This window comes from Apodemus sylvaticus, chromosome 1, assembly GCF_947179515.1.
Source record: "Apodemus sylvaticus chromosome 1, mApoSyl1.1, whole genome shotgun sequence".
Classification (NCBI taxonomy): domain Eukaryota; kingdom Metazoa; phylum Chordata; class Mammalia; order Rodentia; family Muridae; genus Apodemus; species Apodemus sylvaticus.
The window spans coordinates 169923309-169947234 of NC_067472.1; the positions used below are offsets into that span (position 1 = coordinate 169923309).

Here is a 23926-nt window from a genome sequence, read left to right on the forward strand (position 1 = left end):
GAAATGAACTTGGGTCCTCTGCAAGAACAAGAAGTGCCCTTAACCACTGAGCCATCTCTCCAGCCCCTTTGTTCTTTTGAGGCAGGGTCTACTGAAGGGCAGGCTAGCACGGGGTTCTCTGTGTGGTCAAGTCTGGTGCACCTGCATCCCTGGTGCCAACTTCAAGCCAGTTCAGCAAGTGCGCTACAGCGTGAGCTATATCTCTTTCTCATTTTGCTTCTGAGCCCCGTGTCCTGGTGTAACCCAGGCTATCCCAGATCCCTTGGAAATCCTTTGTCTCGCATCCACACCTGGTGACTATACTTTTTTGATGCCAACTCAAGACTCAGAATTCATGCCAGCGTGAGAGGCCATTTATTGTTCAGAGCCTGGGCCCCCACGTTTAGGGGGAGCCCCTCCAGTGCTTCCTCCCCCTATTGCCCCTGTGGACCCCTCAAGTGTCAGGTGGCTGAGTTGGTCGTGGAGGGAGCACATCTTCAAATGCATATAGTCCAAAGTGGCCACCTTCTCCCTGCAATGACAGCCAGCCAGGGATGAGTACTGTGTGGGGGGAGGCCCAGCCTGGATGGGGTGGGTGAGAGGCAGGAGGAGGAGCCAGGCCCCATCCAGAGACCTCACCCTCCTCCCATGCCCTCCACCTCCGTCCTCACTCCGGCTTCATCTTGTCCGTCAGCAGTAGGTTCTTGGCCCGAACGACCTCGTCTTGGGCCAGCCGAAGGGTGGAGCTCAGGGCCTCTGCCCTGACGCGTTTGGCCAAGGCCTGGCGCTCCAGCTCCTGGGGAGAGGAGTGTAGGCGCCGCTGGGCTTACTGGACTGGGCTGGGGGTGGAGGGGGGAGCTAGGTCGAGGAGGGCAAGGGGCAGGGTCCCACGGAGCCCACATACCACCCAAAGTAACTCATCAGGCCTTGAGTTTGGGAATTACCCCGGGGGAATCTTATACTTCACTGGCCTCCCCAACTGCATCTGGCAAGAAGCCAGTCAATGCTCCTAATGTACGGGCCTGTGTCTCAGCTCAATCACAGCTGAAGGACTGTCCCCTTAATGCCTGTGAATTTCCTGGACTGTGTTTATCCCAGCATCCCATGGTGCCCTTCTACATCCCATAATTCTCAAGACCGTGCATCTGTGATGCCAGCCTCTGTTACAAGAATGGTCCCTAGTGTTACGCTGTTCTAAATCCCACAGTTCACCAGGCCTCATGGCTTTCTATGTACTGGTGGGGCTGCAGCTCACCACAGTTCATAGCCCATCTTCCCTAAGGCCAAACTCCCATCATGCACTAACCTCCATAGCCCCCAGTGCACCAGGCCCATGTGTTCCTGGGCTGGCTGCTCAGTATAACTTAGATCCCATCGTTCCATAGACCATCATCGTGTGCTGGCTCTCCCTATCCCACACATTCAAGGCCTCAAGTTCTAATAACTATAGGGTTGTGGCTTGTGTCGGTGGGTTCCCCCAGTCTAGCATCAAGAGTCCCTCTGAGTCCAGTGACCTCCCTGAAGGGCTACAGAAGATCAGGCTCATGTTCCACGAGCTATAGCGTAGAATCTGCCCCATATGTCCCATGATATCCCAGACCCAGTGTCTTATCCTGCTTTGGACCAAAGTGTCACTCCAGGTTGCAGAGTGACTGAGCTACAACACAAGCTCTTTGTCCTGCCTGCACAGAGGGCAACTCCTGCTGTTCCCATACAGGCCTCCCCTTCCTGCCACAGGCTCCTCAAACCCTGAAAAACACAAAAGTAACGTGGGTCATGGCAACCCATGGTCCCTGGTACCAGAATCTTCTTGTGTAGCCTCTGGCAATTGGGGCAGGCAGGAGCCAGACCCTTCTGCTTCACCTCATCCAAGAGCGGGGTCAGCGCACGTTCCAGCAGCTGCTGCAGGGCCTCCATGGACAGCGGCTGCCCCTGGCTGGGAAGGACGTCACCAGATGGATGAGACCCTGCTTAGGCTCCATCTGGCTGGTTTTTATTTTATTTATTTTTTGTTTGTTGGGACAGGGTCTCTCTACATAGCCCTAGCTGCCCTGGAACTCATCATGTACACCAGTCTGAAGTGGAAGTCACAGAGATGCCCTGCCTCTGCCTCCCAACTGTTGGAATTAAAGGTGTGGACAAACCACCCTGTTTCTTTAGGTACCTCGTGAAACCATCTTGCCAGACATCATCCGCTTATGGTTAAACCTGACCCTATGTTGTCCTGGAAACCCACTTCCTGCTCTTTCCACAAGACACCCAGTTCTCACTTTCTTTGTGTGTGTGTGTATGTGCGTGGAGATCAAAGGTTGAGAATGTCTTGCTCAATCCATTCACCAATTTATTATGTATAGTGTTCTGCCTGCGTGTACACCTGGGGGCCAGAAGAGGGCACCAGAACTCATTATAAATGCTTATTGAACCACACTCTGTGGTGGCTGCCTAGGGAATTGCTCTGGAAGAGCAGCCAGTGCTGGCATCTCTCCAGCCTATTTTACTTTATTTTAATCTATGCATACGAGTGTGTAGATATGTGGGTTTGTGCGCATGCCTGCAGAGCCCAGTGGAATTGGATTCCCCTAGAGCTGGGGTCGTAAGTTGTGAGTCACCTGACTTAAGTGCCGGGAATTGAACTCGGGAAGTACAGTGTGAGTGCTTAACCACCTGAGCCATCTCTCCAGCCTCTTGCTTTTCTATTAAGATTTATTTATTTATTTTTTAGATTTATTTGCTTATGTGAATGGGTTTTTGTTTTCTCTACAAGCACATCTGCATACCAGAAGAGGTCACTGGATCTGTGGGACTACAGTTAGATGTGTGTGAGCCGCCACTGAACTCAGGACTACTTTAACTACTCCCCGGCTCTCTACCTTATTTTTTTTAAGACAGAATCTCTTGCTTTTTTAGGACAGGACCCGGAGTTCCTTGATTCAGCTAGACTGAGCGGTACAGGGACCTCCTGTCTGCTTGCAAGGCAAATGCTTTTCTAACTGAGCTAGCCCTTTGTGCCCCTGGTATTATGTCGCAGAGAAGCCAGCCTCATGATGCTCCAGTCTTTCCACCATGTGCTGGAAATGCACCAAGTCTCAAATACCAGTGCATCTAATCTTTGTTCTCCACAAGAAGCCAATTTTTACCATGTGGGAAGGGTAAAAAACAAAGTTGTTCCCACAATGCAACTGGGCTCTCATTCTGCAACCCACAGGAATCCATCTCTCACAAGGACAATGTGCGATCAACCCTGAATGTGACCTACCATGTGGGCGGGCATTACCCCTCTCCTCCTCCATACCTGACACAGAGCGCACAGGGGCCTTGGGCAGACCGTTCCAAGTTCAAGACATGGTCAGCTCCCCTTCGGGAGTTCTGAAGTTGCCTTCCCAGCTCCTCCAGAATGGGTTTTACTGGGCCCAGCGCCTCCAGTTCTCTCCTCAGTGAGGCGACAGACACCGCCGACCTCTCCACCCTGAGGTAGGGGAGCAACCGATGTGGATAACTTAACAATACCCAGTATTATCCCAGCACCCGGAAGTCCACCTTTCGATACTATATACCTGCCTGGCCTGGCTCTGATGGGTCTGTCCATCTCCACGGGGGATAGAAGCCAGGGCTTCTGCTAGGCAAATGCTGAGCCACGCCCTCATTCCTTACTGGTGGATCTCAAGCAGGGACTCAACTTCAAAGCCAAGCCCTTAACCCATAGCAGGGGGGAGGCAGGGGCTCACACCACCAGCCTCTCACTGGAGAATCTAAGTCAGTTAGTGTCCAGCTCAAGCCTTTTTCCTCAAGGCTCCACCCTCCGAGACTTCCTCTTCCCCACGGAGCCCACGTCCCCTCAGCACCGCGGAGCCCTTACATAGTGTACAACTCTTCTGCTCGGCCTCGTAGCTCCTGCAAGCCCCGTGCGGTCTGGGCTTGTTCCCGCTGTGCCCGCTCCCACTGGCCCAGGAAGCCATCCAGACGGCCGCCCAGGCCTCCCAGCAACCTCAGGGCCTCCTGCACCGCCCCCTCCTCCTGATGCCACCGGGCTGCCAGCGAGGACACCTCCCTCCTGCGAGGATCGGAAGGGAGGAAAGGGTTGGGTATAGAGTTGACCATGCATGCCCTCCTCGACCTCGCTCCAAATAGATCACACCAAATTCGTTTTTTCTCTTTTCTTTGCTTTCTGTTTTGTTTTGGTTTTCAAGACAGGGTCTGTTGCCGGGTGGTGGTGGGGGCACACCTTCACTCCTAGCACTTGGAGACAGGCAGATCTCTGAGTTTGAGGGCCAGCCTGATCTACAGAGTGAGTTCCAGGACAGCCAGGGCTACACAGAGAAACCCATCTCAAAAACAAACAAAAAGGACATTCTTGTCAATTGTAGCCCAGGATGTGCTGGCACGCTCTATGTGGACTAGGCTGGCATCGAAATGAGTTCTTTAAGAAAAGATCCTTCAGCCTCTGTCTCCCAGCGTTGGTATTAAAGGTATACACCACTCTGCTCCATCCCCCCTTTTCCTGTTCTTGTGTGTACGAGGTTAGTTCAGTACCACCTATGCTATCACCCAATCCTCATCTAGGTTCTGCTTCTGTGCCCACGTGCTTAGCTCCCCTAAGGCCCTCCCACATCAAGCTCTTTCTAGGATCCACTCGGTCAAGCCCACCCTACCTCAAACAAGCCCCGCCCACACAGCCCCCAAGCTCCTCCCAGCTCCCCGCCCTTTGTCCCACCCACAGCCTGACCCACCCACCTCCTCCAGTCCCCGCCCACCTCAGCTCCTCCAGGCCGGTGGAGACCTTCTGCAACTCTTGCTCGCTCTGCGAGGGTCCCTCCCCGGCGCGGATTGCCATGCCCCAGCCACTGGAGGACAGGCCTCGAGGCCGCGGGGGTTCCTCGGGGCTACCAGGAGGACCCGAGCAGCCCTGAACGGGAGTGGTAGGGCCCAGGCCATGCCGGGAGAGGCCAGCCTCCAGCTTTCGCTCCAGCTCCTGCAACTCGGCCTCCTGTCTCCGGGGCGTCTCATCCTGCAGCTGCTGCTGGAGGTATCTTAGCTTCTCCTGGGCAAGGGAGGACAACGAATCGAGGTGTTTGGGCACCTTACCACCTGCAGCTAACGGAACCCCAGGGATCCCCCAGACTGCAAAGTAGTGTAGAGAGAGGATAGTTGGAAAGTACGCTTGCAGTCTAACTGAACGCCTGCTTGTCTTTATGAGGGGAGATAACATTTACTCTGAACTCTGCTAGCTGTTTCGACAGTGGCAGGCAACCTGTCACTCCCTTCTCCTGCCCTGCCTGCCAAAAATCAGCCCCTGCCTCTTAGGGACCACGACGAGCTTTCTCCACGTTTTGTTGGAAAGTGAGCTAGCGAGTCTTTCTAGACCCGGCATACCCAGTGGTTTCAGGCTACACCCTTGCACAACTAAACGTCTCCAGGCTCCACCCTGGTCCCCCCAGAAAGCCCTTTTTGGCTCCTCCCGTGGGCCCCTCCCTCCTCTGATATCCAACCCCTACCGCCAGGTCCTAAACCCTCCTCGGTTCCCTGGAGGCTCTGGAGGCTCTACACCCCTGTCCTTGTCCACCATAACGCCTCCAACCCCCATCCCAAGACTCCACCCAAACTTCTCACAAGCTTGGGAGCCCTCCACACCTTCGTACCTCCAGCAAGGCAGAATTCTGCTTCAGGACATTGGTTTTGATTTCAGCGTCTTCCACTGAACGGGTCACCTTGCGGCAGTTCTCCTGGTCAGGACATCAGGGCGTGGACCCTGCCTTCCCATTCCAGTTCTGCCCCACCACCTTCAGCCTCGATTTTTATTTGTATAGCACCTGCCCTATGTAGGACGCACCCGCTTCCCAACCAAGATTCCTTCCTAGCCAAGCCCGTACTGCACTACCCCTTCGACCATCCCACCTCTCCTGTGCTCCTTTTGCTTTAAATTTTAAAATTCAATAGATTAAAAAAAAAAAAGTCTTGTGAGCCGGGAGGTGTTGGTGGTGGGCGCACACACCTTTAATCCCAACACTCAGGAGGCAGAGGCAGGCGGATCTCTTGATCTGAGACCAGCCTGGTCTCCAGAGTTAGTTCCAGGACAGCCAGGGTTATACAGAGAAACCCTGTCTTGAAAAAAAAAAATCCTTATATGTATGCGTATGTTGCCTGTGTATATGCATATACATATGTATACGTGCAAAAGCGCACGCAGTGCCCCTGACAGCCAGAAGCGAGTGACATTTTTTGGTAGCCATGTGAGAGTCTCATGTACCCTGGATTCCAACTGGTTATACAGCTGAAAAGAATCTTGAACTTGCAAGTTCTGCGATCAGAGGTGTGGGCTACCCACTCAAGCCTAATGCCATGCTAGGACTGAACCCGGGGTTTCCTGCTTGCTGGGCAAACTCTACCAACTGAGCCACACCCCAAGCCCTCCGCGGTGCCTGCGCCTCCCATCACTTTCTTCCCAACCCATTCCTCCCACAGCAGCTCACCTTCAGTTGACTGCAGTACCCCTCCAACTCTTCCGCCTCCTGTCGCCTTCTTTCCAGATTCTCACTCAGCACAGAGCACTCACTCTGGACCAGGGAAGGGAGGCAGGGTTACACAGAGGCGGGGTTAAAGCTTAGGTGGGGAGCAGGGTCTTAGCCGCCCGAGGACTGGGCATGCGCAATGGAGAAAGGTGGCTACAAAGCCAGGACCTTAGTTCCGGAGGGAGAGGCCACAGGGGTCCTCGTGTTTCATACCTGCAGTGTCTGAACGTGCTGATTAACCCGCGTGGTCTTTTCCTTCAAGCTGGTGATGGAGTCTTTGGCACGTACCAACCCACTGTTGACCCCACTCTGGTGAAGAACGGAAGGCATGTATAGTTCAAGAAAATTCTAGAGGTGGCAGGGAGTGTTTTCAATTTGGTTTTGCTCTGGATGGGTATGTGGCTTTGGGCAAAGGGTAGCATCCTTGAATTTAGTTCCCTTGTTTAGTAAAGCCAGAAGTAGACTAACATTCTTCACAGTGTGCTGGAACAAGAGGGGAAGGCAATTTCAAGAAAACGCCTCGAGGGCTGGAGAGAGATGGCTCAGTGGTTAAGAGCAGACTGCTCTTCCAAAGGTCCCGAGTTCAAATCCCAGCAACCACATGGCGGCTGACAACCATCTGTAATGAAATCTGACACCCTCCTTCTGGTGTGTCTGAAGACAGCTACAGGGTACTTACATATAATAATAAATAAATCTACTTCTTAAAAAAAGGAAATGCCTTGAATGCCCCAGATGTCTCAGTATGTCTCAGTGCAGAGCCGCTGCCTAGAATCCCCCAGTGAGGGGCTGGGGTGTGACTCAGGGACAGAGTACTTGTCAGCATGCACAAGTCCGTGGAGTCCAGCCACAAATGTGTACCCATAAAATCACCCTTCCTTTCCTGTCTCCCCAATTCTCTGAAGTATAAAACTGACAACCATCTTGGATGATCAGATAGAGACCGTGAGATCTGTCTCACCACGTAGCTGTGGCTGGCCTGAAACCCACAGAGATCAGCCTGCTCCGCCTCCTGAGTGCTAGGATTAAAGGTGTGGTGACACATGGCTTCCCGCACTCAGTGCTTACCAGCTGTTCAGAGACGAGGCAGCGGCTTGTGCCCTGTGCAAATTCCTCTCTTTTGCTTTGGCAGACAGACTTGTCACATAAGCAACAGTATTTATATTCGTATTTCTCAGTGAGATAAAGACCTTAAGGAGTTCTCCTGCAGCCGACTGAAACATGTGGATGGACAGGCCCAGGTGGGCACTGAATGCCCTTTACTTTCTCTTTTAATTTTTTTAAAGGGGGCTGACGAGATGGCTCAGTGGTTAAGAACACTGTTAGCTCTTCCCAAGGTCCTGAGTTCAATTCCCAACAACCACATGGTGGTTCACAACCATCTGTAGTGAGATCTGATGCCTTCTTCTGGAGTGTCTGAAGACAGCTACAGTTTGCTTATATATAACAATAAATAAATCTTAAATGAATAAATAAATTTAAAAAAAAATTTAAAGGATCTGACTCTGTAGCTCAGGCTATATACTCATTAAATAGCCCAGAAGGACTGTACAGTCTGGAGATGTCCCTGCCTCAGTTTCTTTTTTTTTTTTTCCTTTTTTTTTTTTTTTTAAGATTTATTTATTTTATGTGAGTACAATGTCACTGTCTGCAGACACACCAGAAGAGGGCATCAGACCCTATTACAGATGGTTGTGAGCCACCATGTGGTTGTTGGGAATTGAACTCAGGACCTCTAGGAAGAGAAGCCAGTGCTCTTAATGACTGAGTCATCTCTCCAGTCCCCCACCTCAGTTTCTCATGTATTGGCATTAGTGGCAAGAGCTCTGCACCCTGTTGTCCCTACCTTTTGAGACAGTCTTACCCCATCTGTGATGGCACACACCTTTAATTCCAGCACTCCTGAAGCAGAGGCAGGTGGATCTCTAAGTTTGAGGCCAGCTTGATCTATAGAGTGAGTTCCAGGACTGCCGGAGCTACACACAGAGACTCTACCCTGTCTTTAAAAACAAAAACAAGGGCCAGAGAGATGGGTCAGAAGAGTAGCAGCCCCTCTTCCAGAGATCCTGAGTTTGATTCCCATCTATAAGTGGCTCATAACCTTTTAAATGAGATCTGGTGTCCTCTTCTGGCCTGAAGACATACAGGCAGAACATGTATACTTTATAAATAAATCTTTTAAAAAAAGAAAAAGAAAAACCAAACTGTACTGGCTGGTTTTGTGTGTCAACTTGACATAGGCTGGAGTTATCATTGAGAAAAGAGCTTAAGTTGAGGAAATGCTTCCATGAGATCCAGCTGTAAGGCATTTTCTCAATTAGTGATCAGCTGTGGAAGACCCATTGTGGGTGGTGCCATCCCTAGGCTGGTAGTCTTGGGTTCTATAAGAAAGCAAACTGAGTAAGCCAGGGGAAACAAGCCAGCAAGGAACATCCTTCCATGGCCTCTGCTTCCTGACCTGCTTGAGTTCCAGTCCTGACTTCCTTTGGTGATGAACAGCAATGTGGAAGTGTAAGCTCAATAAACCCTTTCCTCCCCAGTTTGCTTCTTGGTCACAATGTTTGTGCAGGAATAGAAACCCTAAGACAAATTGGTACCAGCTTAGTGGGGTATCCCTGCGACAACCTGACTATGTTTTGGGGAGGACTGTGGAAGGATTTGGGAACAACTTTGGAATTTTGAGCTAGAAGAGCCATTGGGTGTTAAGAGCTCTGTGGAATGTCCTGTAGGAGTTTGGAAGATAATGTTGAGAACATTGCCGAAGATGGAGGCCTGGCTTGTGAAATTTCAGAGGGAAGATTAAAGACTCTTATCAGGACCCAATTGCTGTTTGATTATGAAGGTTCTATAGTTTTGGTTTGCTGGGGCTGAAGAATCTGCTGTGATTAACAAGATACCAGAACTACTAAAGTGAAACCTTTGCTCATTACTGGGACTATTGATGCTGGTTGGCTAAGAAATTAGCAGTGATTAAGAAGAAACCAGCATCATTGAGGTGAAATCTTCTGGAAAGTGTTTTCTTTTTCTTTTCTTTTTTTAAAGATTTATTTATTTATTATATGTAAGTACACTGTAGCTGTCTTCAGACACACCAGAAGAGGGCGTCAGATCTCTTTATGGATGGTTGTGAGCCACCATGTGGTTGCTGGGATTTGAACTCAGGACCTTCAGAAGAACAGCCAGTGTTCTTAATCGCTGAGCCATCTCTCCAGCCCATGGAAAGTGTTTTCTGAGAGCACAAAGAGGCTGGGTTCCAGAGATAGCCAAGGTTGTACCCCGTGCTGCAGCAGGACTTGGTACTGTGTAAGAGTCACCCAGGTGGTACTAGTTTTGAAGGCATAAAGGGGTCATGAAGAGCAGTGAGGCTCAGCACTGTGGGAGGCCATGGAAGGACACTGGTGAAGGTACAGCCTCAGTTGCAATTGATGGCCCAGGACTGAAGGGGTCATCCAAAGGAGTTGAGGCTTGGCACCATGAAGAGAGCCTATGAGAGGCCATTGGTGAAGCCTAATTACAGCAGAAGACAGCAGTGTTTTGGAGATGCAAGTACCATGCAATGACCACCAAGAACAGCAGCAGCAGTGGAGTACAGGCAGCTGGAGCCTAGAAGACAAGCTGTGTGCTACAAAGGGCAGAGCTGGAGAAGTGATCCAAGCCCTTGGAGGAGCCCAGAGGATTGTGAGTGGATCCAGACATTGGACAGTTGGAGTTTGATTTGGCTTTTGATTGTGACTGTGCCCTGATACTTTTCCCTCTTGAAATAAGATTATATACATACATACAAACATTATATATATATTGGTTTTTTGGATTTGGTATTTTTGAGACAGAGTTTTTCTGTATAGCCCTGGCTGTCCTGGAACTCACTCTGTAGACCAGGCTGGCCTTGAACTCAGAAATCCGCCTGCCTCTGCCTCCCAGAGTGCTGGGGTTACAGGCATGCGCCACCACCGCCCAGCTGAAATATGATATTTTAGTGGAGCCCACAATTAAGTGATTTTTAATTGTAAAAAGACCTTGAATTTTAAAAGAGATTGGATATTTTAGAGGGATTGGAATTTTAAGATGTAAGAATTTGCTAAGACTGAGGGACTTTTAAAGTTATTTTAGGGGATGGAGAGATGGCTCAGTGGTTAAGAGCACTGGTTGCTCTTCTAGAGGTCCTGAGTTCAATTCCCAGCAACCACATGGTGGCTCACAACCATCCGTAATGGGATCCAATGATGCCCTTTTCTGGTGTGACTGAAGACACTGACAGTGTACTCAAATACATAAAATAAATAAATCTTTAAAAAAATAAAGTTATTTAGATCTTGGGGATGAATAAGAAAGTAAGGGTTGAGGCTTAATAGTAATGTTTGTGTGTCAAGTTGACAAGGGGTCAATTGTACTGGCTGGTTTTGTGTGTCAACTTGACACAGGCTGGAGTTATCACAGAGAAAGGAGCTTCAGTTGGGGAAGTGCTTCCATGAGATCCAGCTGTGGGGCATTTTCTTAATTAGTGATCAAATGGAGAGGGCCCATTGTGGGTGGTGCCTTCTCTGGGCTGGTAGTCTTCAGTTCTGTAAGGAAGCAAGCCAGTAAGTAACATCCCTCCATGGCCTCTGCATCAGCTCCTGCATCCTGACCTGCTTGAGTTCCAGTCCTGACTTCTTTTGGTGATGAACAGCAATGTGGCTGTAAGCCACAATAAGCTCAATAAACCCTCTCCTTCCCAACTTGCTTCTTGGTGATGATGTTTTTTGTGCAGGAATAGAAACCCTGATTAAAGGGTTGGGGATTTAGCTCAGTGGTAGAGCACCAAGGCCCTGGGTTCGGTCCTCAGTTATGTTAAAAAAAAAAAAAAAAGAAAGAAACCCTGACTAAGACACAAACTAAAACTATAATAATTAAAAACAAGCTTCCTTTGACTGTAAAATGAAGAAAATATATTTCTTTTGTGATTACTATGAAAATATATTGTTTTAAGGTCTGTCAGTGGCTAGGCATGTGCCATACACTTTTAATCCTAGAACTCAGGAGGCAGAGGCAGGTGGATCTCTGTGAGCTGGAGGCTAGCCTGATCTACATAGTGAGATCTTTGGGCAGGGGTGAGGGGGTGTTGAGACAGGGTTTCCCCCCGGCTGTCCTGGAACTTGCTCTATAGGCAGACTGGCCTCAAGCTCAGAGGTCTGCCTGCCTGTGCCTTCTGAGTGCTGTGTCAGAGGCGTACACCACTACTGTCCAGCTGTGAGAAATTTAAGGATGGGGTGGGCCGGGCGTGGAGGCACACAGCTGTTGTCCTAGCATCTGGGAGGCTGAGGTAGGTGATGTCCTGAGGACTGCCATGAGTGTTGGTCTAAGGAGAAGCAGATCTCCACGCAGCAGCCAGAGAGGAGCTGAGGCGCCCACAGGGGCAATGTCTCCGTGGGACATCTTCCAACCCTAGTCAAGCCATCAGAAGAATCCAGCCCTGGCCAAAATGTTGCCTACACACTGATCCCATCAGATGAGTATAGCCCTGAGCATGATATCGACTGCGTGAGCCTCTCACTCGAGGCCTACAGTCCTCACAGAAGTGATTGCACCCTACATCCATCCACGGATGCAATGTCTACAGCAACTTCATCCCAGCCGAAGGCTAAGTCCTAGATGAGATGCCGGCCATATTCTCACCCCATCAGAGGACTATGGCATAGGACAAAATATTAACCCTCCCTGGTCTCTTCGGAGGACCATAGCCCTGGCAGAAATGTTGACTGAACCTTCATCACGGCCCTACGCCAGAATCTTCCAACTTACCCATTCCCAGGTGGTCGAAGCATTAGATAGAATGCAAAATGTCTTTCTGAACTAGAGACTTGGGAGTCTCCCATGAGGCGGGGTGGCTCTTTGGGAGACATAGACCATCCATCCTGGGTCAGCCCATTTCCCTTCCTGTGTGACCTTGGGGAGAGCATCTCAGCCAGCTGTACCTCAGTTTCCCTTCCTGTGCAACACAGGTATGACTAGTAGCCACCATCACAGCATGACTAATTCAAATGACTCGGGTCAAAACTTGGGAAGGAGTAATCGGGATCCTCAGAGGGGAGAGGGGACGAGAGACTGGTAGGCTATAGAGTTACAGACAGACCAGGAAGCCATGTTCTGCCATCAGCCAGAGCCGTGCCCTGGCTGTACGATTCCCTTCCTGGAGCCTCTCTGTTTCTCTTCCCTTCCCTTAAAATGGGGAATAGGCTGGATAGCTATGCTATTAAAGCTGGCCATATGGCAGGATCTATAGCCACAGGGTGATCCGTATTTAGATTGGTAAGCCTACTGACCCTTGTCAGCATGGTAGTGGGGGCAGGACAATCAGAAGTTCAAGGCAAACCTCAGATCCATAGTAGTCACCGACTCTGAGGGCCGCAGCCCAGCTGGAGTGCTCGCTGCCGCTGCTGCCCCAAGCACACACAGGGCCCTAGGTTCCATCCCCAGCCTTGTACGGACCTGCTGTGGTGGTGCACACCTGCACCCTCCAGGCAGAGGCAGCAGGATCAGGAGTTCAGGGTCACCCTTGGCTACGAAGAGAGTCTGAAGTCAACCTAGGATGCGTGAGGCTCTGTCTGGACAAAAAAATCACGGGCCACAATACGACAAAGTTGGCAATGGTGGCACATGCCTGTGGCCCCAGCTTAGGAGCCTAAGCAAAGAGGACCGTGGGCCTTCAGGCCAGACTGGGTTCTGTACTGAGATCTGTACCCCCAAAATAATGACGGTGACTGCTGTCCTTCATCTCGTCACCATCTCCACACAACATTTCTGCCCCAGGGAAGCCAGGAGTGGACACCCATGATGACCAGTCACTGTGGCCCGCTGGGGCTCTGTTGTCCGTCTGTGTCTCTCTGGGTCTTGGTCTCTGTCATTTTCTGTCTGTCTCTGTCTCTCTCCCCTCTTCCCTCTCCCCAGCTCATTCCCATACTGGGCATCCCCTCCTCACTCCCCCAACCCCTAATGTGGGCACAGGTTGCAATGAGAAAGGAGGAAGCCGCAGTAGGATGCTTGTGGCCTAAGCTCCCACGGCCCTGAGCCGTTTGGGTGTGAGCAGCCTGTGGGGCACGTGTTCATCACTCTGCAGGGACGCACCGGCTCCAGGCTCACAGGGAAACCCCCTGAAGGCACTGGGCCGGGGCAGAGGGAGGTCTGAGTCTACCCAATGCCAGCTTTCCATTCCAGCACTAGCCCCACCCCTTGGCCCACTGCACCTGCTGCCCTCCCTTTCTAAAGGGGCCTCGGGAAAGAAAGGCGTTTTCTTTGGTACCAAACCCAGCAGCCTTCTAATCTAGCCTCTGGTTCTTAATGAGCACTCCACAGCCTTTTGACCTTGGGAATGACTGCCTTCTGTAACTTGGTTAATTTTCTCTTCTTCTTCTTTATATATATATATATATATATATATATATATATATATATATATTTTTTTTTTTTTTTTTTTTTTTTTTTTTTTACTTATACGAGTACACTGCAGCTGTCTTCAGACATTCCAGAAGAGGGCATCGGATCCCATTACAGATGGTTGTGAGCCACCATGTGGTTGCTGGGAATTGAACTCAGGACCTCTGGCAGAGCAGTCAGTGCTCTTAACCTCTGAGCTACCTCTCCAGCCCTTTTCTCTTCATCTTTGAACTGGATCAATATACCATCTCCCTTATAGATGCTCTGAAAGGGGGAGGGACATCCAGCTATAGCACACAATAGGATAGCAGTGAATAGGTTGCTTCCCCTGCCCTACTGAATGCACAATGGCTCCCTATGGCCCTTGGGACAATGCCCAGGCTTTGCAGCCTGTGTGGGCAGTGTCCTGTTCTCCCTCCTAACCCATCTTTCCCATATGCCACAGCCCTGTCCCTTCGTTCCCAGACTCTTTTCAGCCCTGTCTCTGTACGTGCTGTTCCTGGTGGCCGCAATACCTTTCCCTGATTTCTGCATGGAGAATACATTATTTCAGCTTCAAGGTCCAGCCTGTGTGTTCTCTTTTCTGCAAAGCCACTTTGACTCTTCTTCAGGGTGTCCCCACCAGTGCAGGCTGTCCCCATACCAACCCTCTGAGCGACTCCCTAACTGCTTCTGCCAGTTCTAAGCTCTGTGACCTCGCTTATGCTACCTAAGCTCTCTGGGCCTCCACAGCGTCACCAACAGAAATGAGGCTCAATACTGACAATTAACTACTACTGCTGACCGTGTTTAGGGCTGCCACACCAAGGCTCAGGCATGAGTGAATAGACTCCCCTCCTAAGGACAACCTCTGGAAAGGGTCTAGCTTTCTGCTTTGGAATCTGCTATTTCCTATGCCCTAGGCCATTATTAAAGCAATATACACAAATCCCTCATAGTGGGACATGGTTCTCTGCTCTCCAAGACTTACAGACTGTGACTGAACCTCTAACAGATGCTGCTTTAGTTTTTTTTCTTTTAATACAAGATCTGTGTAGCCCAAGCCAGCCTCCAAGTTACAGAGATCAGCCTGGTTTTGCCTCCCAGATGCTGGCATTCAAGGTTTGAGACACCATGCCTGGCATTTATATATTTTTTGCATTTATTTATTTATTTATTTATGGATTTGCTTTTTTTCGAGACAGGGTTTCTCTGTATAGCCCTGGCTGTCCTCAAACTCAGGAATCCGCCTGCCTCTGACTCCCAGAGTGCACCTAACTGCCAGAGCTTGCATGTGGAGATCAGAGGACGCCTTGAAGGACTTGGTTCTCTCTACCGTGAGGACTTCTGGGATTGAACTCAGGCTGTCAAGCTTGGAAGAACACACTGAACCATCACACTGGTCCTTATATCTCAAATAATGACACCATCCTGTCCTGGTCACCTTCACAAGATGACCTTCCAATCTCCCAGGTCAGGCCTTCTTGTGCCCCACCCCCCAGCAAGATAGGCTGAGGCTTTGGACTTCAGATAGATCGAGTCTATGGCCCTGTTCAGAAAGGCAGAAGCTGTAGAAAGCAGATGTGGGTGATGAGAAGGCTGAGTCTGATCCCAGACTGTCTGTGAAGGGGGTGTCACTAAGATGCCCTCTGGTCTCCTCAATTGCACTGTAGCACATATGTGCCCTACCTCACATACATGTAACTTAAAAAAAAAAAAGAAAGGCTCAGTAGCTAAGAGCATTAGCTGCTTTTGCAGAGGACGAGATTGGTGCCCAGAATCCACTTAGCACCTCAAAATCATCTATAACTCCAGTTTCAGGAGGATCTAACACCCTCTTCTGGTCTCCCTGCACAACAGACACACATACGGTGCAGAACAGAACAATAATTCACATCAAAATTAAAAAAAAAATTTTTTTAAAAGTCCCAACACAGGCTGGATGGTGGTGGCGAATGCCTTTAGGCCCAGCACTCGAGAGGCAGAGGCAGGCAATTTCTGAGAGTTCAAGGCCAGCCTGATCTACAGAATGAGCTCCCGCTCTGATACCCAAGACTATACAGAGAACTCCTGTCTCAAACAAACAGGAGGGGGCAGGGGGCAGACAAGGTTGCCCAGCAGGTAAAGGGTGAGGCCCCAAGGCTGAGGACTGGAGTTCTGTCCTTGGGCTCCACATCACAGAGGGAAGGAAGAGCTTCTTGGTCCAAGGTATCCTCGCATCTCCACAGCGCAATGTGGGGCATGCCCCCTCCCCAAACCACCCAAAGAATCAATGTGGAAAACAGAAAAAAGCTTTCTTAGCATCCTTTAGAGAGAGATCTTGACAGCCACCAGAATAGAATCTAGGGCTGATGCTAAGACACTACACACTGGGATTCCACCTTGGTAAGGCAACACTCACACTTGAGGGGATCTTGTTTTCTGTCCCCTTCTCCTAACTGGCATAGTAAAAGTCTGTATTCCATGTTCTTAATGAAATCCCCAGCTCTGCCGTATAAACCCACTATGATCCAACATCCTTTTTCTACACAGAAGCCTCAGACCTCAGTTTGGCCTGAGTCAGGTCCCTGAAAGACTGAGATAAAACCTGAATCTGGGTGTGGTGGTGCGTGTCTTTAATCCAGCCAGTGGCAGAGGCAGGAGGATCTCTGTGAGTTCCAGGCCAGCCTGGTCTACATAGAGAATTCCAGCCCAGCCAGAGCTACATGGTAAGACCCTGCCTCAAAAACAAAGCCAACGACAAAAATGATGCCTCAAGCAGCTGAGGTGACAGCTTGGAGCTGTCCCTGATCCTAACATCTCATCTCAAGCTTCCAGGGAATAGTTCTCAAATGCTGGGTGTGACATGCATGGCCTGGGGGTTCAGGCCCCTCAGCCCAGCTACTTGGAAGGCTGAGGCAGGAGGCCTGCAAATTCAAGCCCAGACTGGAATAAGGAGTGAGACCCTGCCTAGAGGTAAAGGAGAAGCTCCGTGTGGCTCAGTGGCAGAACCTGCCTAGAATCCTCCAGTGAGGGCCTGGGGCCGTGGCCAAGTGTGTTCTCTAGTGTTAGGATGAAACCAAGGCCTTGTATTTGCTAGCCAAGCGCTCAACCGCTGAGCTGTATCCCTACCCCCGGGTGACTTTTCCTGAGACAGCCATTAAAGCCTGTCTTCTGGTCTCAGTGGTTATAACTTCTTCTAAGCTAGACTGGCCCCCCTCCTGGGATCTGGGATCTACTTCCACGGAGTACACGGTGGCCCACCCCATGTCAGCTGCTCACCAGTAGTTCTGTGATGTCAGGGTCCTCTGGAGCCCAGGGTGTTGTAGGGGAAGCAGGTGGTCCTGGCAGTGCCAAGGGACCACTGTCCTCTGTGGTCGAGTCTGTGCCCGAGGAGTCCGGCTCCATGGCGGCCAGGTTGAGCAACGACACGTTGGTGCAGGCAGAGGACCGCTTGAGGTTCAGGCACCAGTGCATCGACTCGTGGGACATCCGGGGCTCCACCCTGCAGATGACCCAGGAGACAGGGGGAATGGGGGCCTGAGGGGCTGGCCTTATGTCCTTGACACTGCTCCTGCACCCTCTGGTGCCATTGACCCCCTTCCTTCATTCCTTCATCTACCATTTCCCTAAGGCCTTAAGCCCCGCCCCCGCCCCGCCCCGCCCCGCCCCTTCCTTCCATCACTTCTGACTCTCTCTTCAACCCACCACCACTTCTCCCTGCCGCCTCTGTAATGCCCTCTTCTTCATCCCTCCTTGCCCTAAGCATCCATGCTTTGCTGTAGGCAGTGTTGTCACCAACAGGGTGCAGAAAACCCACCCATGGAAGGACACGGCCTTCTTTTTCTTCGTTATCCCTTTGGCAGGGCTGGTCACCCCCCCGGGAGCCTCGGGGACCAGCTGGGCGCGGCTCTCGACCCCCGCAGGTGGGTCCCCCGCTTCGTGGATCTCTTTGGACTGCCAGATTGTCTTCACCACCACGCTTGCCATGGCGGGGGGGCCTGCTCCCAGGGGGAGACTCACCATCTGCTCTGCCCTCCCCCCGGCGCTCAGGGTCCCCTAGCTCCTGGCCTGGGTCACAAAGGGCCTAACCACTGGGTCACAGAGAGGGGCTTGGGGGAGAACAGGCTCGGCTGTCCCCTGTAGACCTCAGTGGACTCTTCCGGCCCGCTCTGGCTTTGATTGTACAGCTCCTTCATTCCAGTCTAGCGCACACAGTGGGTTGGCCCTAACCCTGCAGCCAGCGCTGGGATCCAGTCCCAGGTCAACCGTCTTGCTTCGTGCCCTGCCTAGATCTGAGGGACGGGAATAGGATCATTTCCAAGCCCTGCCCAAGGACTCAGTGCTCTGGGAGCGTCTGTGAGGCAGAGTTGAGAGGAGAGACGCTCAAACGCCACAGGGAGACTCTGGAGAAATCATGGCAATGTGTCACACATGTGCTTGGCATTTGTCTTCACACTGGGTGTAAAATTTACCTTTATTGGCATTTGTCTTCACACTGGGTGTGAAATTTTATTATTTTTGGCCTTTCAAGACATGGTTTCTCTGTGTAGCCCTGACTATCTTAGACTCCCATTATAGACCAGGCTGGCTTCGAACTCACAGAGACCCAACTGCCTCTGCCTCCTGAATGCTGGGATTAAAGACGTGGACAACAGCACCCCAAAATTTTACCTGTTAAAAGAATCCAGGGAGCTGGACGGTGGTGGCGCACGCCTTTAATCCCAGTGCTTGGGAGGCAGAGGCAGGCAGATTTCTGAGTTTGAGGCCAGCCTAGTCTACAGAGTATACCACACAAGGTGGTACACAGACATGTATGCAAGCGAAACACTCATAGACATGAAACAAAAATAATGAAATATCGGGGCTGGAGAGATGGCTCAGTGGTTTAGAGCACTGATGGCTCTTCCTAGAGGCCCTGAGTTCAAATCCCAGCAACCACATGGTGGCTCACAACCATCTGTACAGCTACTGTGTACTAATATACATAAAATAAATAAAATAAATATATATTTATATATATATAATATATATTATTATATTATATTATTATATTATATATTATGTTATATTATTATTTTATTATATATATAATATTATTATAATATTATATATTATATTATATATAAATATATTTATATATTATATATAATATATATATATAATATAAATATATTTTATGTATATACTCATATCATAAAATAAATAAAATAAATCTTTAAAAAAAAAAACAAATTGGGGCTGGAGAGATGGCTCAGCAGTTAAGAGCACTGACTACTCTTCCAAAGGTCTTGAGTTCAAATCCCAGCAAATGCCGGGCAGTGTTGGCACACGCCTTTGATCCCAGCACTTGGAAGGCAGAGTCAGGCAGATTTCTGAGTTCGATGCCAGCCTGGTGTACAGAGTGAGTTCCAGGACAGCCAGGGCTACACAGAGAAACTCTGTCTCGTAAAAAACAAAAAACAAAAAGCAAAAAACAAAAAACAAAAAACAAAACAAACAAAACCCAATGAAATCCCAGCAACCACATGGTGGCTTACAACCATCTCTACAGCTACAGTGTACTCATATACATAAAATAATTAATTAATTAATTAATTAATTAATTAAAAAAACAAATTAGAAAGAAAGAAGTCAAAGTATCTTAAAAAAACAAAACAAAACAAAGAAATCTCAGAGAAAAGCAGCTGGGAGGCAGCGGCACACGCCATTAGCCCTGCACTCAGAGACACAAGCAGGCAGATGTCCCGATTCAAGGCCAGCCTGGCCTGTGGAGTGAGTTCCAGGAGAGCCAGAGCTATGCAGAGTCTAATCCTGTCTCAAAAAGCCAGAAAACCCAAGAAACAAATGACAACAAAAAACAAAAGCAAAAACTGTAAGAGGCGAAGGGGAGAATGAGTGTCCGGGGCTGGGAGATAGCTCAGGGTGTAAGGGGCTGACCACCAAGCCTCAGACGCTGCCTTCAACCTCCCTGGACCCACATCTCACAAATCGAAATCATTGCGATGTGTTTCTATTCTCAGCAAGCGGGAGGCATGGGCAGACGAACCCCTGGGGTTTGATGGCCAGATCAGGGAACTTCGGGTCATGAGAGACACTCCATCTCAAAACAAAACAAAACAAAACAAAACAAAACAAAACAAAAACCCCAAAAGACAAACCAACAAAACCAACAAAACAACACCCCAGAGAAGTGGACAGTGCCTGAGGCACATATTCTGGCCTTTACACACGCCCACACACATGCATGCATACCCATGTAAACATGTATGTGCACACAGAGGAATACAGGTATCTTAGACCTACAATCTCATACTTGGAAGGTGGAGTCAGGAAGATCAAGAGTTGAAGGTTGGCCCTGGCCATACAGCAAGTCTGGGTCCAGCCTGGGCTACACAAGGTCAACTCTCAAAAACAAAAATGGAAGCCAGCTTGGCTTATAAAGTTCAAGAGTGGCCTCTGCTTCTAGGGAGTTCCAGCCTAGTGTAGGCTGAGTTAAACCTCACATCAAAACAAAACGAAAAGGTCACCCAGCTGACAGGAGTCCAGCTGAGGCTTCTCCAGGGAGCTCTGGGAGCTCTGGGTTCCATCCCAGCACTGGGAGATGGAGCTACTTAGAGAGCTTGAGGCCAACCTAGGTTTCATGGAACAAAGCTTTTGAGATGATAGTATCTGAGTCTGAGTGTGCAGGATTAAATAGTGTATAGATGGTCCTTGTGACAGCTAGCTTTTAAAATCAATGAATTCTCTTTTGTGTGTGGGTGTTTTTCCTGCGTGTATATCTGTGCACAGCATGTGTGCCTAGTCCCTGGGAAGACCAGAGGAAGGTGTCAGATCTCCTGGGACTGGAGCTGCTTAAGTGTTAGCTACTATGTGGGTGCTGGGAATCAAACCCCAGTCCTCTGGAAAAGTAGGCAGAGCCCTTAAAAACAAACATCTCTCCAGCCAGTTAGCTTGATTTTTAAGACATACTGTGTAGTCCTGGCAGGCCTCAAATTCACAGAGACAGGCCTGTGTCCTTGAATAAATAAATGAAATAAATAAATCTTATATAGTGTACACATATAAATAAAATAAATAAATCTTAAATGAAGAAAAAAATATCCATTCCTTCTTCCCATGCTGTTTCCTCCACAGCATTTGAAGTCAAGTTTAATTTTCCCATTCTGCCTTGCCCTTGTCTGGCCGCCCACCACTTGTTTTTTGTTTTGTTTTTCTATTGCAGTGCTTGATATATGGATATTTTGCTTTATTGAACATCAACTGATAAAGGTGATAAAATTATTGCACCCACAAATAGGTCATAGAAACATTACCTATTTGAAAGAACAATACCATTAATTACAAAATTTAATTGTAAGAATCAAGCAATGATTATTGATCAAACCAATCTACCTTGGTAGCTCTCAAGTGTACAGATGCTAATTTTTTTAAACAAAGGTGACAAATACCAGTTCAGTTTCCCTAATACTTCAACATCTACACAAACTTGATTCTGTGGGTAAGGCAGAGAGAAAGGCAGTGTAGTCATCAATAATTAATCCAAAGGCATAATTTTCCAAACAACTTTTAGTAACCAATTACAACTTTTTAAATGTCTAAAACTACACAAAACTCAAAGCAATCTATTTTTCTACCTGAGATCAAGACAAGTTTTTTTTTTCATATCTAAACATAATTCTTAGTATTGTGGTAAATCTGAAATCTCATGATGTAGCCCTGCTTTTGTGAGGAAGTCACCTATCTTGTACACACACACACACACACACACCTTTTCAAGGCTACTGACAACTTCATGAAGCTAGCAGGCCTACAATGGGACCGTGCTATGACAGTCCCACTGTATGAGAATAAAAGGCACTCATTTGTATAGTGTTCCTGCGTGTGCAATATGAATGGAATCCAAGAACCTCCGTATATATACATCACTATGGGTTCAGAAGTGAAGCGCTTGCTTCTAGAAAACTCACTGTATACTCCTTTGGAGCAGAAGCTACAGAGATGTAGAACAAAACACATGCGGGAAGCTCCTACCCCAAGCACTAACCTTTTGTTTTATAACCTGTAATTTCTTTAATGAGTCAATTTCATTTCCTGTTCCTTCCTCTCCCTCTTTACCACAAAACCAACCAAACCAAAACCAAACCGATCAACCCATCATGACAGAAGCCACTCAAACAGCTGCCTCCTTCCCGGTTCTTGGGCAATGCTTCTAAATCTTGAACGCAAAAAGAAGCTAAATGAAGAGATGAAGAGACTGTGTGACGGATGGAAAGAAGCCTACGAGAGTGGACAGAGAAAGACTATGGAAGCCTGAGCAAGGACCGACCCCAAAAAGACATCAGAAAGTAGGGAGGCATTCCTCCTCTGTCCTTCTCTCACCGTCTTTCAAACTCTGAATAAGTGACTCAGCAGGAGCAAGAGATCTGAGTTAGCAGGGAAAGAAGTACAGCAGGGCTTTAGCTACCAGTGAGTTTCTTTGCTCGTGTATTGGCAATGTCAATCCGGTTCTTGTTGGTGTCAGCCTTTTCTGTGATCTTCTTCTGCATTTGCTGGTTTTGAACATCAATCTCTGCCCATATCCAGAGCCTGTTCTTTAGGTCGCCTAGAACACTGCCGGCTCCCCTCGGGATCTCTTCCATCCCATCTTCTCTGGCAGCATACGTTTAATGCATCCACCGCTGGCTGCTCCTGTAGTTCGCTGAGGCTGACTGTTTGTCATCCGGCTCGGTTGTGTAGACACTACATTGCTAGGGGAGTTGTTGCCACCATCTTCCATGTTGCCTATAGCTCTCTCCAGACTCAAAGTTCTTTGTCTTATTACAAGGGGCAGCCGCAGAGGCCACAACACTTGTGAATTCTGTTAAAGTCTCCTCTGTCTGCCTCTCTCACGTCGTATGTATTTGGTCCATGCCTCCTTCTATGCGATTTAGTTGTTCCCCTTGCTCGTGCAGCATAGTGATGGTCTTGCCTCCTGCATCCTGAGACTGGGTGGCTAAACCCAGGATTCTCCTCGTGCTTTCCAGAGACTCATTAGCAACTTGGTGAGCCCGAAGCTGGATTTCTTCTGGTGACAGACATCCAAGATGAATCAAAACTACTGGACATAGATACAGAAATACCAGCTTCCTTAGCTACTTTCTAGTAGGCTCACTCTGCTGCTCGGGCCTCGCCTCTCCCGCCCCGCCCCCCACCCCCTGCGGCTCTCGGACTCCACCAGCCCAAGCTCTGGTTGCCTCTTGTAACTGCGTTTTTCTACACTGTGGGTTCTTCTTTCTTCTCCCCTTCTGCAACTCTTTTTTACCCTTTCAACTCCTGGACACTATATAAGAGAGGAAAAAAGGATAGATGGGAAAGGGAAGAGATCCCTAAATAAAATCAAAGGTAGGAAAGGGGGTGACATTATCTTTAGACTACTTCCTACCAATTAGGGGCATCGAGTTCTTTGGGGGCAAGTTTGACCTTTGCCATCAGGACATCTAATTTTTTCTTCTTGTTGTTGTTTCTTCTATGCACACGACTACTTAACAAATCATGACCACCAACGACCAACCAACAACTCACTTTGCTTCTTGGGCATGATATACCCTCTAAAAAAACCCCCAGAATTCCAAACATCATGCAATTGAAAAAATTATCTGCAGCTAGCAAAACCAAGTCCCTGATAGAGCAAATCATAGCTGCGGAGACAGTCTGAAGCAGCCCCATAGCCCACTCCTAGGATTAAAACAAAAACATAGTTTTAGAATTTTTTTTCTTTTTTTACTTATTCACTTCATATACAGCTCATTGTCCCACTCCCAGTCACCCCTTCCCACAGTCCTGTGTTTGTTAAAGAAACCAAAACTGCAAAATTCTCACTACGCTAGGTCCTAGCCCTGAGTTCTCTTTTTAAGCCAACAGAATTCATTCTTTGAGAAGTCAGTGGGTGGGGTTTGAAACAGGTTTTCCCTGTGTAGCCCTGGCCGGCCTGGAACTCACTCTGCCTCTGCCCCCTGCCTCAGAGGTGCTGGGATTAATGGCATAACCAACACCGCCAGGCCTAAGAATTTATTCACAGATGTTCACAG

The 23926-nt window shown here is 48.9% G+C and overlaps 1 protein-coding gene and 1 pseudogene across 1 annotated transcript; both read right to left on the minus strand.

Annotated features, from left to right (window-relative positions):
* Window positions 1–354: 354 nt before the first annotated feature.
* On the minus strand, window positions 355–17846 carry Tsks (testis specific serine kinase substrate). The gene is made up of 11 exons (XM_052178796.1): window positions 17677–17846; window positions 17139–17361; window positions 6699–6794; window positions 6447–6530; window positions 5616–5699; window positions 4731–5017; window positions 3836–4030; window positions 3272–3445; window positions 1780–1915; window positions 651–775; window positions 355–511 (listed from the first exon to the last, which is right to left on the minus strand). Exons 1-11 carry the CDS (start codon window positions 17844–17846, stop codon window positions 355–357), a joined length of 1731 nt encoding a protein of 576 aa, XP_052034756.1.
* A 4224-nt stretch (window positions 17847–22070) lies between these two features.
* On the minus strand, window positions 22071–23436 carry LOC127693053 (synaptosomal-associated protein 23-like; annotated as a pseudogene).
* Between the last annotated feature and the right edge of the window lie 490 nt (window positions 23437–23926).